General features: G+C 53.8%; 5 protein-coding genes across 5 annotated transcripts; 2 read left to right on the forward strand and 3 right to left on the reverse strand.

Moving 5' to 3' along the window:
* Window positions 1-961: 961 nt before the first annotated feature.
* On the reverse strand, window positions 962-2839 carry ALV1 (5-aminolevulinate synthase, mitochondrial; the record flags this gene model as incomplete). Its single annotated transcript, XM_023602178.2, has 1 exon — window positions 962-2839. The coding sequence occupies one exon, from the start codon at window positions 2837-2839 to the stop codon at window positions 962-964; it is 1878 nt and encodes a 625-aa protein (XP_023451435.1).
* Window positions 2840-3793: 954 nt separating this feature from the next.
* On the reverse strand, window positions 3794-6140 carry RHO25_010945 (uncharacterized protein; the record flags this gene model as incomplete). The annotated part of the gene is made up of 2 exons (XM_023602177.2): window positions 3794-5899; window positions 5949-6140. The coding sequence occupies 2 exons, from the start codon at window positions 6138-6140 to the stop codon at window positions 3794-3796; spliced, it is 2298 nt and encodes a 765-aa protein (XP_023451442.1).
* A 293-nt stretch (window positions 6141-6433) lies between these two features.
* Window positions 6434-10112, forward strand: RHO25_010946 (uncharacterized protein; the record flags this gene model as incomplete). Its single annotated transcript, XM_023602176.2, has 3 exons — window positions 6434-6578; window positions 6648-9499; window positions 9552-10112. The coding sequence occupies 3 exons, from the start codon at window positions 6434-6436 to the stop codon at window positions 10110-10112; spliced, it is 3558 nt and encodes a 1185-aa protein (XP_023451441.1).
* A 774-nt stretch (window positions 10113-10886) lies between these two features.
* RHO25_010947 (uncharacterized protein) lies at window positions 10887-11893 on the reverse strand (the record flags this gene model as incomplete). The annotated part of the gene is made up of 2 exons (XM_023602175.2): window positions 10887-11375; window positions 11450-11893. 2 exons carry the CDS (start codon window positions 11891-11893, stop codon window positions 10887-10889), a joined length of 933 nt encoding a protein of 310 aa, XP_023451444.1.
* Window positions 11894-12724: 831 nt separating this feature from the next.
* On the forward strand, window positions 12725-13381 carry RHO25_010948 (uncharacterized protein; the record flags this gene model as incomplete). The annotated part of the gene is made up of 3 exons (XM_023602174.2): window positions 12725-12808; window positions 12866-13237; window positions 13292-13381. 3 exons carry the CDS (start codon window positions 12725-12727, stop codon window positions 13379-13381), a joined length of 546 nt encoding a protein of 181 aa, XP_023451443.1.
* Window positions 13382-13501: the final 120 nt, after the last annotated feature.

A 13501-nucleotide genomic window follows, 5' to 3' on the forward strand; every position in this document is an offset into this window, starting at 1 on the left:
TTGCCGTGCTGCCGCTCGCAATTCAGCGTGGGGGCCAGATACTCCTCACAATGTGCGAAAATCTGTACTGTGTGAGTGAGCACCGCCTAAAGATTGTTACGCTGTATCCATTGACGAAGCGATTGGACTTCTAGAATTTCAACCGCCTTCGTATCAAGCACAATGTCCCAGGGTCCGGTTGATCCTTCGGTATAGTTGTCGCTGTGCATTTGTCGGCGACTCAAATGCAACTCATCCCTGCACACACCCTGGTCGTCAGCTTGGGAGCGAAGAGAATGGTGGGACTTCATGTTATTATTGATGCGCCCATGCGTTCGCATGATTCCGTGATTGCGCTGTGTCTCACCAAGATGGCCATGCCTACATAATCTGTATGCATCAGCAGTTTGATCTTCAGTATCTACTTGCTGACCAGAAAGTCGGTATGCGTGAGTTGACGCCACAGCAGACAGGGAAGTAGGATTTTCACCAGGCAGGGCTTGATCAGAAAGGCATAACTTTGCCGCATCGTTCCGGCGAATTCTTCTACGGCATGGCCGCCTTCGCGCTCGAATCGATCTTCATCCTGTCGCGAAGCCGAGAAGCACTGCAATGTCAGTGTGCCAATGTCGTGCTCATCAGCTGCAGCAGGAGCCACGAAATCAGCTTATGCAACCAACAATTGCCAGACCTGTATAACATGAACAAATTTCAGAAATCTGACACAGAGAGAAAGGAAGGGGAAGCAATATGCGATAGCTCAAGGGTCACAACGTATTGTGACCCGAGCAGGATATCAAAATGATTGTATTTGGGTGAGTCGAATCATAGAAGAATCTCGCACTCATCAGCGGAACTATCTCGAAATTTTGCATCTCTCAGGCCTTCAGAAAATGGCGACAAATCGCAGAGCATTGGCAGCATCGGACACGCGCGCAGGAAAGGCGGACAAGTAGACAAGCGCAAACTTGTGTTGCGTGGCTTAAGCAGCAGCAGCAACGGCTTGTCTGGCCTCCGCGTTGGCAGTGTTGAGCACGCGCTCCAACACGCCGTGAGCGCCCTCGCCGGATTTGAGCTCACGAGAGACTTCCTCCAAGCCAAGCTGAGAGTCGGTCCACAGGGGCTCGACGGCCTCGGGATTCTTCACGCCAACGCCAATGAATCCGCCTTCCGCAGCCCAGTCGGAGGTGCGCTTGATGTTGAGCTCATTGAATACGCTGTCCAAAGCTTGAACAAGGTGATCACGGAATTCCTTGACGTGTCCTGGAGTTGGAGTGATGCGGAGGCGTTCCTGGCCAACAGGGACTGTCGGGTAGTTGATGGCCTGCACGTAAATCTTATGCTTCTCAAGGAGAAGATCAGAAGCCTTCTTGGCGACTTCTGCGTTTCCGACCAGGACAGGGATGATGTGAGATGGATTTGGAATAACCGGGATATCCTTCGCATCGAGCGCCGCTTTCACAGCGCGAGTGTGGAGTTGCTGAAGTCTGCGGTCTCCCTGGTACTCCATCTGGTAGTTGATCGCGGTCTCAGCGCCGGCCATGGTGGCGGGTGGCAGAGAAGTGGTGAAGATGAAGCCTGGGGCCAGAGAGCGGACTGTATCAACCATCTTCGCAGATCCTGCGATGTAGCCACCAACACAGCCATATGCCTTTCCGAGTGTTCCGGTGATGATATCGATGCGATCCATAACTGTTCCCTTGGTGTTTCCACCGTTTGCGTAAACTTCGTAGTCGAGGTGTTCCGCAACACCAGCACCGTTTGGCCCGTACATGCCGACTGCATGAACTTCATCCAAAAAGGTGATGGCTCCGTACTTGTCGGCCAGGTCGCAAATCTCCTCGATCGGGCCTACGCTGCCACACATGCTGTACACACTCTCGAAAGCAATAATCTTTGGCACATTGCCAGGCAGAGAAGCCAGCTTGGCCTCCAGATCCGCCACATCGTTGTGCTTGAACACAATCTTCTTCGCTCCAGAGTGTCGAATACCCTGAATCATGGAAGCATGGTTCATGCTATCACTCAAAATCACACAGTCCTTCATCTTGCTTCCCAATGTCGCCAGCGTTGCGTCATTCGCCACATAGCATGACGAGAAGACCAGAGCAGCCTCTTTCGCGTGCAATTTCGCGCAGGTCGCCTCCAAGCTCATCGCGTGCTGATTGTGGCCAGAGATGTTTCTCGTTCCTCCCGCGCCAGATCCGTACATGTCCAATGTCTCGTGCATTCTCTTCAAAACCTGAGGGTTGCGTCCCATTCCGAGGTAGTCGTTGGAGCACCATACGTCAACTCGCTCATCTCGTGCAGACATGTGCGCTCGTGGGAATTCCTGGGCAAGACGGTTGATGTTGTTGAAGTAGCGGTACGATTTGTCCTTGTGCTTCTTGTCCAGCTCATTTGTGTAGAAGGCATCGTAGTCGAATTTCTCGGATTGCGGTGGTGGAGGCGGACGGGCATATCGTTCGGGAACGGCACTCTGCTGGGTCGTTTTGGCGGGTTCAGCGGGCTGACGTGCGTACAGTGGGCCATCGGTGCGGACGCGAGGAGATTCGACAGCGCGGGCCTTGTTCTCAGCAGTGGTGTGCAGATTGGCACGCGGGACCTTCGAGTGGTAGGCACGAGAGCCGCCGAATGCTCCTGCGAGGACGGTGTTGCCGAGCTGCGCACTGCGGACGGACAGCGCCTTGCCCATGATGGGGCAGCGGCGAGCGATGGTCTGCAGGTTGCTCATGGCCCCGCCGCCGGGCGCCGTGGTCTGCTGCACGCTTGTGCTGGTGCTCAGCGAGCGCAGCGTGGCGGGCGACGTCTTGTTCAGGAATGGACACATGGCCCGGCTCTTCACCATGAGAGCCTCCATTGTGCGTGTGGTCGTGTGTCAGCGTCAATGGTGGGTGTAGACAGGTGGGGAGGGAAGAGAAAGAGAGAGGCCGCAGCGGAAACAAAATACCAACAGCGGATGGGGAATGTCCCGAGTGCAAAGCGAACTGCCGCTTATTACATATGTGGACTCCTCGCGCTGAGTACATAATTCTAGATGACCTCTGCGGCGCGCCCCACAAGCATTGGCTGTGTGGAGTAGCATGCGCCTTTCAATTGTCACTCGAAATGACACGCCTGTCATTGGCTGCGCTCCCACTTTCGAAGACATCGTCGCTGTCTAGCAAAAGCCTACCTTCACCAGCCTAACCGTCTTTACCGCATGCTGACCGCGCGCTACACACGAAGCAGGAACAAGCCTATTTCACAGCGTCTGTTCATTGGCTGAATCGTGCCACCGGCATGCTTTCGACAAACCTTTTTCCGACCTCGCACTGTTTGAGGGGTCGGTGGCGCTGATCGTAGGCCTCGGTCACTGCGATCTTCCATACGTGGCGACGTGGACATTTGCGTGCCAACCTCCAACTTTGCTTTTGCCTTTAGGCCGGGAAGTGCGATTTGTCTGACAATTGCGCGATGCTCGAGGCTGTCTGTTCTAGGCACTCTGCGCGACACCTGCACGACCTGTCCGAGCCATGGCCAGTGCCGGTCAGCGAGATCCAGTAGACTGGAAGCCCTATGCACCCTGCATAGTAGGGTACACCACACCCATGGACACGCCCTTACGGAGAAATGCAGCACCGAACAGCATCTTACTGCTTCTGCACCATCTTCAGCGAGCTGAAAGATCTTATACGTCCTTCCGTGATATTTCCAGAGCCCATGCCCTGGTCTTAGGGCTGAGAGTGCAGGGATTTTGACGGAGTGCGTCAGACCCTGGCATGTAGGAGAATTTTGGAAATATAATTATGTATTGTTTACGGACGAGATTTATCTACTCGTCATCGTCTGTGTCACCGGTGTGGATTTCTGGAATCTCAAAGTCGCTCTCGTCTTCCGAATCATCACCGGCTGCAGTGTGATAAGATGCAATCGTGGGAGCGCTCGAAGCCGGTGCAGTCCACGCGGGTTGTGAAGTCGTGATCGGTGGGGGCAGCACTGTCGACGCTTTTGCTAAGGAAGATGTGTCCGGAGATGCTCGCAAGCGTTTCGCTGACAGAGCTGCAGCATCGTCTGTAGCTTTCCGCTTCTCAGCTGCAGCGTCGGCAGTCACGGAGCTGGGAGGCTCCAACGAAGCATTGTGACCTAAGGCGTCGAGCAGGCCAAGTGTAGGATCATTGCTCGTGCGTTCGGCCACCTCTTCAGCGTTCTCAGAATCCGCATGGACCTCTATCTCAGCTTCCTGGTCCACGGCCATGGCATCCTCCTCATCCTCTTCTTCAGCCTCATCTTCCTCTTCCTCTTCCTCTTCCTCTTCCTCCTCCTCCATAGAACTAGAATTTCGGGTTGACTTTCTGCCTACCACAGGTAATCTCGGTCGCAGAAGGACCTCCACATCTGCCGTGTGGGTGAACTCCCGGGCCAATATAGGCAAGAGACTTGCCGGCACGCTGCCAGCAGTAGCCTTCTTAGCTGGCGGATTCATCACACTCGCTTGTAGTAACTCATGGCTGCGTGTCAGCACGGCTGTGCGGTCGATTTGTGCGCGTAGCTGCGCGGGCAGTGCATCGACTCGCAGGAGTGCTGAGCGAAGCAGGGCTTGCGCAGCTTGTAAAAGTCCCGCTTGCTCTGAGGATTGACTCTGCGCGGTCTGGCCTCCCGCAAGTCCTAGCTGTTGTTTGATGCCGACAGCCTGGCCATTCATTTTCGGGTCAAGAGTTGATTTCGTCTGCTCCGTATTTGGCAGAAGATCAGAGCAACATGCTTTGAGAATTGATGCCAGCTCACCGACGTCAGCTTTTCCCATCGATGGGCCAGATAGTTCGAGAATGGCTGCGGTTAGATCGTACACGGCCGCACGGATGCTCGAATCACTGCGCTCCGCTTGGAAAACATACTGCACCTGCTCTAGAATAACATGGTAACCAGCAAGAGTTGTCCTGCTGAAGCGTTGGATCAGAGTTGTGCTGAGCTCAATCGCAGCAACGTGCATCCGGGGAACGACAGAAAACAGCGCTTCACGCTCCTCCTTCGATATCTGGTTGTTGAATTGAACAAACTGTTGCTTGCCTTGACTTGGAACGACCACTGCGAACAGTCTGGTCAACAGGTCCATGATGAGACCAATGCGGACGGAGATGGTAGCAGAAGTGGCATTGGCCAAGTGGTTTGTGAGGACACGCAGCAGTGCCACGATACGCTCAGACCCAGCATAGATACCCTTCCATGGTTTCAGTCCAACTGCATCCTCGTCCTCTGCTTCAACGTCGCCACTGAAAACAGTTCGAGATGCATTGGGAGGCAAAATACCGGCAACGGACTGCCAGTCCTCTTGTACTGCGCGGAAGACGCGATCGCAGGTAGCGTGCGTAGCTTCGACGGTGGCTTTCAATGTTTGCTGCCACTTATCGCCGCCACCTTGCTTGGGAGCACAGTGGTGCAAGAGTACAAGTAATCGCTCAGCGGCTGCTCGATGTGCATCACTGTAGTAGCGTTCCGAGATGGTGGCTGACTTGGAGGAGATGATGATGGTAAGAATGCCGCAGACTTTGCTCTCGTTCTGCCGGAAGATGGTCGGGTGTTTGGGAATCAGAAGTGCAAATGCATCAAGCACGGTATGCAGCTCCTTCGCGGAGCAACGTCTGTTCTCGATATTCGATATGCAGGTAGGAATGAATGCGGTCAACGCAGGCGTGGTGATTTCCCGGATGAGGTTTGAGTAGTCCCATGTCAGCATAAAGATGCGAGCTAGAGTGAGAACGACAAGAGTGCGCGTTGTTGGTGGGTCAGGTCGCTTCAGAATGCCCAGGAGATGCTTGACCCAGGGATTGGCTTTGCTCAGGACTTCGAGACCTCCGGCTTCGATGGTCGCTTTGGTCAGCACTATAGCAGCCCACCGGCCTTCAATAGAGCGGTCTTGTAGAAGTGTATTGAGTTGTGTCTGAGAATATTGTCAGATATGTTGCACTCGCCTGCAAAACATTTCATACTTTGAACCGGTGTGCAGCTGTTGCAGCTTCACCCGTAGCCTTGGAATCTGCAGAAATGGACAGGACGTCTTTGCAAGTCCATAATGAGCTGGCGATCTGCGGCGCAATGGCAGGCAGATCTTTCGTCGGCGTCGAGGTCAGACGATATGTCAGCGCACGCAGCGTGGCCGCCGACTGCGACATTATGGACATCGACAACGAGATGGAAAGTGGTTGTTCTTGTCTCCATAAAAAATTGTGTCTCCCAGGCACATCTGAACCCTAAGCTGTGCCTGCCGAGAGCCGCGAGTTACCAATTACAGGGATCACTAAAGCACGTTCTAAAGTTGACGTGTTTGTGCAGCACAAGACTCCCGGAGCTCGCTATCGTTGCCTTCTCGCCATTCTTGCTTTCTCGACCTCCTCGACATGCGCGGGACGACGGCTGCATAACGATGCGGCTTCAATAGCACTGCCGCCACCACCTTCGCCGCGTGAGGTCCACAATGAGCGGTCTCGTGAAGAAGGTACCGAACCCCGAGAAGGGCGCGCGCTATGTTGGCCTGTTGGATGCGGCGCTGTGCAATGGCAGCTGGGACGAGGTGCCCGAGCTGGCGCGCAAGGTAGAGAAGCATGCGCCGCAGCGGAAATGTACGGACTCTCCTCGAAGAGCACGCTGAAAAGCCCCCCGAACCTCCTGCTGAAGCCACCGACTCGCAGGTCTCACCCTTGCCGCTCGCACAGAAGCACAAGCTGCTTCTGCCTCTCGTCGACCCACCTCTGCCTCTTCGACAACGGCGACCAGCATCCACGGCCTGAGCGAAGCCGTTCCGAACCTCCTCGAAGCGATATCGACAGCAGAAGCCGAACATCCCGATGATGCCTTCGTTGCCCGCGCATGCTTAGCACAGATACATTGGATCCAAGAGGCTCCGCTAGAGGCTCTGCAAGCTCTCCCAGCTGCTTCGGTGTCTACAGTAGCCTCGCGCGATGCAGAGAAGGGTGGACCAGCTACCCTTGGCTGGCTGGAGGTATGCGAGGTCAAAGCAGCTTATATCAGGGCGGCTTGTCTGGATGCAAGTGGCAGTCAGCCCGAAGCAAGAGAGAGCTATCAGGCTGCTGTTTCTCGGACTCCGGGCTACAGAACACCAGAGCTACGCAGGTGGACTGAGAGGCTGCTTGGAAGAGCATGCGTATACACTGTCAAGAAGCTTCCTTCACCTTCAATACGCGACCTCAGCGAAACATACTCTGCCTTCAAAGCGTGGGGAGAGTTCTGGCAGAGAGCTGCATCCTCTCCTTCATCCGATCCTTCTGGAAACGTTCTGGATGTGTCCCGGCGGCAAGTATGGAAGGCGTACTATGACTTGCTCTCCACCGTTCTGCAGCATGACCTGATTTACAGCCCATATTCAAATTCGCCCTCTGACGCTTTTATTTTCTCAAACACCATACTACCCCAAGAACAGCGAACGACAGTGAAACAACGACAGCGCTCCGAGATGTGTCGAGTCGAGACGGTCTACGAATCACTCCTGCTCGAGGAAACCAAATTCCCTAAGGCTAGCCAGTCGAACAGCGAGGTAGAGGAGTGGACTACGCAAGTTGTCTCGAATTGGCGTCACTTTACCGGCTTGGAATGGACGGATTCTGATCTGGGTGAAGGAGGCAGAAATGCTGTCTCGCGGGCCACTCTGGACATTCTCTATCGGGCGGCAACGAAGACGTTCCACTCAACCCCGATTCTCAGGCAGCTGTTTACGGTGCATGCTGCATTGGGCGAGTTTGATTTGGCCATGCACGCCTTTCACAGCTACGTGGAGATCATCGACAAAGCCAAGGCGCGAGCTGAGAAGACTGGGAAGCAACAAATTGGCTCCGATGACAACGATACTGCAATGCTCCTCGCCGCTGATGCTGTCCGACTACTGTGCAGATATGGCGACCGAGACCAGGCCGAAAAAGCCAACGAGGTCAGCAGCATCATAGTCAGATGGCTAGCCCAGCTGCAGCCAACTACAGGCGGAACCACTCTCATCAATGGCAATGGCGGTGGTCACAACAGACAGACTTCTCAATCCGTGGAGTCGGTCCTGAAACCGGAGACTCTGGCAACTGCATACCGAGCTATGGGCTTAAGCAAAGCGCACTGGGCCTACCTCACCTACGAGTCTGCTGAAAGAACTTCTTTGCTCAACACTGCAGTGGAGCATCTTCGACATGCTCAGAAGCTGGACCCGACCAGCATCGACACTGCTCATGCCTTAGCGCTCGTGCTGGCCGAGACGCGCGATGTACCAGCGGCTGTCGAGGTCGTTCGTAGTGCCTTGAACGGTTCAGTCATGCTTAAAGGGCAGGCAGCAACACAGCAACACCATGAACGAGAACGTCGGCTCTTGTCGCTTTGGCATCTGCTTGCGTTGTGTCTGTCGGCGCAAGACAAATTCGATGTGGCAGCGCAGATCTGTGATGCCGCCTACAAGCAATTTGGCAATTCCTCAGTGCTCTTCGGTGAGGCTCCCAAGCAGCAGTCACTGGATCCGGAGAAATCTACAACGTTGTCTCGTGCTACGCCGGGCATTGTTGACCAAATGGAAGGTTCAGAGAAAGAGAGTATCCTGCAGATCCGGATGACCCACATCCATTTGATTGAACTAATGGACGGCTCGGATGCTGCTGTCGATCTCACTGACAGTCTGCTTGGACTCTATTCTAGATTGTTTGGCAATCCAGAGCATGTCAGGATCGCCGAGAGCCGGCCACCTAAAACAGCAGCAACAGCGACCCCGTCGCGTCTTGGCGGCACGCTACGCAGCATTACAGGAAGCATTCGGCCGAGATCAGCCAGATCACGACGCAGTAGCAGTGCTGGCAAGACCACTGTGAGGCAGCGGTCTCTCACGTCAACAGAGAGTGCAGGGGATCTTCGGCCATCGACAAACGCGCAAAGTATAGGTCCACCTATATCCATCACGGTCACGAATGAAGACGGGAGTCCGTCGAGCAAAAGACACCACCATGGCCATCTCCATTTGCCATTCCACAGGCACCAACACAATGGCACATCAGCTAGAACTTCGGCTACTAGTGTCGCTGAGGTGAAAGAGAATGTCAAACCAACCGAGCACAACGCGGTGGCAGCGCAGGTGGCCCAGGAATCCAATGCTAGCCCACAGCAGCCTCTGAAAGAAATGGAGCACAATGCAGCGCATGGAGAGCTGCCGCCACCCCCTGGACACGACGAACAACCACCTGTTCAAGACGTTCGATTGCCAACGCCACACCCAGCTTCTGCTTCCACCCTACCAGAGTCACATCTACTGCCGATGCACGAGCGACGGCAAAAGGTAGGGGTTCTGATCAAGACGTGGCTGTTTGTTGCAGGTCTGTACCTTCGAGCAGACTCAGCTGAGGATGCCGAGAATGCGGTTGAACGTGCCTCGAAGCTCGTCGAATCATTGGAAGTCGAGATTGGGAGCGGTGCAGACGGTATCAACGCACAACGCTTGTTCGAGAAAGGTTGGGGGAGTAGTAAAAGCATAGACGAGTTGTGGGCCGACGTCTGGTCCGCTGTAAGTGTGGCCTGTCAGGCTCGATCATTTCTTTCCACTGACCAGCTCGCAGAAAGCACATATTGCCTCGTCTCGCCAACAACCCTTTGAAGCCATCGCCGCGTTTGAGCAAGCCCTCTCGTACTATCCTGACCACAGTGCAGGCATCATCGGCTTGTCGAGCCTTCTGCTGGATATCTACGAGCAGAATATTCCTGCCGAAGAGCCTCTTCCCACCCCACAGCCTGCTGCCACAACTTCAGGTTCTCTGATCAACGAAGCACAGCCTTCTTTGACGCGGCCCAACACCGCCACATCGACAGATCCTTCGCGACGACCTTCTCTAGTCAGTGATGGACGGCCTCAGAAGATCGCGCTCCGGAAGAAGGACCCTACGCCTGCAGAGCTCAATCGTCTGGCTGCTCGCGACCGAGCTTACATGTTGCTGTCCAACTTGACGAAGCTAGGGACCGGCTGGGATGATTCGGAGGCTTGGTCTATGCTTGCTAGAGCACATGAGCTCAGCAGAGAAATTGGTAAGGCCAAGCAGGCGCTGTGGTGGGTTGTAGAGCTTGAAGATAGCAAGCCAGTGAGGCCGTGGAGGGAAGTTAGTCCGGGAGGATATACCCTTTGAGTGAAGGCATCAACATGGTATAATTCGGTGGATGGTCGCGCTTCCTGAGTTGTACATATCACATCATCCGTCATCAATACCCAGCATAGACTAAGGCATTGTAGTTTTGTCTTTCCAAAATTTCAGTTCCTTCCTACAGCATCATTTAAGGCTCGCCTGCGATACCCTACATGCTTCTATCGTCTTCGTCTAGTCCTGCGCGTCAGAATGCACCCAGTGCTACCCCTTGTCATCCCAACATCTCCCCGCCACCATCTCACCTCGCCTCAACCGCTCTCCGCCAAGCACTCTTCCTCGTTTCCTCCACTTCTTCACCGTCGGTATGGATGGTTGCACGCCCTGTCCGAGCAAGTGGGGTTGTTTGTCCAGCAGCACTTGCACACAAATCCTTTGATTTCTTCTCCTCGTTTCAGATAGCAGGGGTGCATGCGTGTGCTGTTGGGCCTGTTGGGGTCTAGTGGGTAGCTGTCGCCGCCGTAGTCGATTGTCCAGGGGGTTTGAGTCTGGTTGGTGTTTTGGTCTTGCGGCATTGTGATTCGCTGTTCGGGTTTGGAGGTGTGAGAATGGTTGTGATGAGCGTTGTGGTAATGGAGTAAGAGGTTGTTGTTGCTTTTTAGACTCTTCGGGAAGAAGAGGAGACTGGTAATAAGTACTTGAAGTCGAGGCTAATGAGAGAAAGTGATTTGGTGGAAGGAGTTGATTGCAAGACACGTTGTCTGATGTCTGTCTCAATGGCAGAATTGGATTGTCTCTCGTCGAGAGTAGTAGTGTTCTTTATTGCAACTGGTGGAGATGTGGAATAGCTGCCATTGCGCCAGGTTTCTCCACAGTCTTGGACGCAGCCAATGTTGCGAACTCCAACGCACGCTTGTAGTCGAAGTCTCCCGAAATATGTCTCGCTCTCTGCACTGCGTATCCACCAACAAAGGTGTCTCCAGCGGCTGTGGTGTCGACGACTTTCACTTTGTGGGCACCAACGTGGCCTGATGCACCGGAGACAGTGGCGTAGACTAGACCCTCGCCACCAAGAGTGATTACCACTGCCTCTCGGACACCCTTAGTCAAGAAAGTCTTACAAAGCTCGAGCAGGCTATTCTTGTCTGAGCTTGCTTCCGCATGCCCAGCGAGAATAGCCGACTCTGTTTCGTTCATGATCAAGGTGTCCATGTTCGCGTAGGCATCCTCTGGCAGTTTAATTGCAGGTGCAGGGTTGAAGATGACATGCTTGCCAGCATCTTTTGCTTTGCGCATGTTGTGGAGAACCTACCTTTGCTATCAACATGTCACGGACTTAGAGTAGACAAATGAGCAGCGTGATGGAAAGGAGAGGTACTCACGGTGTTCAGAGGGATTTCTAGTTGGAACACGGCAACATCGCCTTCTTGCCCAGTGATCAGATCTTCCGCGTCTCCAAACTTCATGTTGGCATGAGCAACAAATAAAATCCTATTCTCCCCACTCTCATCGACAATGATGTTCGTAACCCCGGTCTTCTCGCCTTGCAGTCTTCGGACTCCACTGGCATCAATACCCTCTTTGCCGAGAGCTTCGAAGTAATCATTGCCAAAGCCATCATCGCCCACAGCGCCAATCATTCGGACTTTGACATCTTCGCCCGCGAGACGAGCAGCGCCGACTGCTTGATTGGCGCCTTTGCCTCCGAAGCCCGTGTCAAAAGAGATAGCTTGAAGAGTCTCGCCAGGCTGCGGCAGACGCGACGTTCTGGTCACGAAATCGATGTTGAGAGAGCCGATGACGGCGACTGATCGCTGAGAAGGCATGTTCGTAGATTGCTTCGATGGATTGGGCAACGACCACGAGGTGAAAACATGAATGAGGGTTGCGGCACAACCGGGAAACTCGCAAAAGCCCTGGGACGATGCTCGAAATGGCAACTTCGACTCCACCTCATGTCATCGGAGGAAGGGTTGGACTCATCATCATCAAATCCTGATGTTCACAAATCCGCAGCCAATCATTGCCTGGTGCCGCGCCAATTGAGGCAGTTGCATAGCTTTTAACTTCCACGGCATTCTTCTCTGGGAAGCTCGAAGAAGTGCCGTGCGAGGACGATGCTTCTCCTCAAAGCTTAACATGGCCTTACCAACAAGGAGTGATGCGTACCTGACGGCGAGGCAGGGGAGATGTTGCTATTTTGCTCCTTGCTTGAGCTATCGGTGCTTAGCCCTACTGGTCTAAAGGGCAAACATTCTCGAAAGTGCCAGCATGATGAAGTTTAAAGAAAACACACAAAACTTACAGGCTATTGGATTGGTCAAGGCGCACCGCCCCCAACTCGATATGGCTGTTCACACGGCTGGCGGCTGGCCTGGAAGGCTCCACTGCAATGCAACTCTGTTCGCGAGTTAGGAGAGTCTACCATGTAAGCCGACATTGCTCGGAGAAACGAACTACTTTCTTGGGTGTTCCAAAGCCTGAGTGAAAATAGCAACCTGGATGAGCAGGACAATATATAGGTCTGTCTCCAAGGCTCAAAACTTCTAGCCTGGACCTATTCCAGACACTTCACGGCATTTTCGTTTATCGGGCTTCAGCAATTTTGGTCGTCACTCTTGCAGCGCCGGCGCTTCCCAATTACTGCATACAGCATCATGTATTCCAAAAACGTCATTGCAGTTACCGCTGCTCTCATGCTCGGTCAAGCAGCAGCATATCCAGCTCAACTCATAGATCGGGTAGGTATTGCCAGATGCTCGAGCTCGCACTGAGTCAACTACACTAACATCTAGTAGGACAATCAAGAGAAGAACGGCGGGCCGTGGGACATAACGGACAACTCACCCAGTTGTAAATATGATCCTCGTTTGGGTTTGGTCGGAGAGTATTGCACGGGCGGCAAGCAGAATGGTGTCTACGGCAACGGAGTCCGCCTCGAGGACAACCCAGCCTATTACACCTACAATTATGGGAGCACGCAACTGGGCCACAGCGACAAAGGATTTTTCTCGAAGACTGCTGATGGCAAGTATACTATCGACTGGAGCAGAAACCAGATCGCCGAAACTGGTGAGAAACTGGACCCTGCGATTTACGGCTATAACCCGTATAACGGCATCTACAAGCGTCATGTTGCCGTTTCTGTCGAGCGTCAATCGAGAACTCGGGTATGAATTCATCTTACCCTCTAACGATATGCATGGCTGACAAGCGAGGAACAGCATGTCGAGCGAAACGAAGTGGCAGCCCGAGCCGCAGAATTGAACTCCGACAATAACCTCGCCGCCCGTGACGACCAAGTGGGATGGTGATGCTCTAGCGAGGAGATACAGAAGATTGGTGGCCATGGATAGAGGTCGAGAGACGATGGTTGAGGCCGGGGTATCAGAGCAGCAGCGGACGAGTCGATACATGGCCTGTACGACATTTTG

The sequence above is a fragment of the Cercospora beticola genome, chromosome 7 (assembly GCF_033473495.1).
Source record: "Cercospora beticola chromosome 7, complete sequence".
Taxonomy (NCBI): domain Eukaryota; kingdom Fungi; phylum Ascomycota; class Dothideomycetes; order Mycosphaerellales; family Mycosphaerellaceae; genus Cercospora; species Cercospora beticola.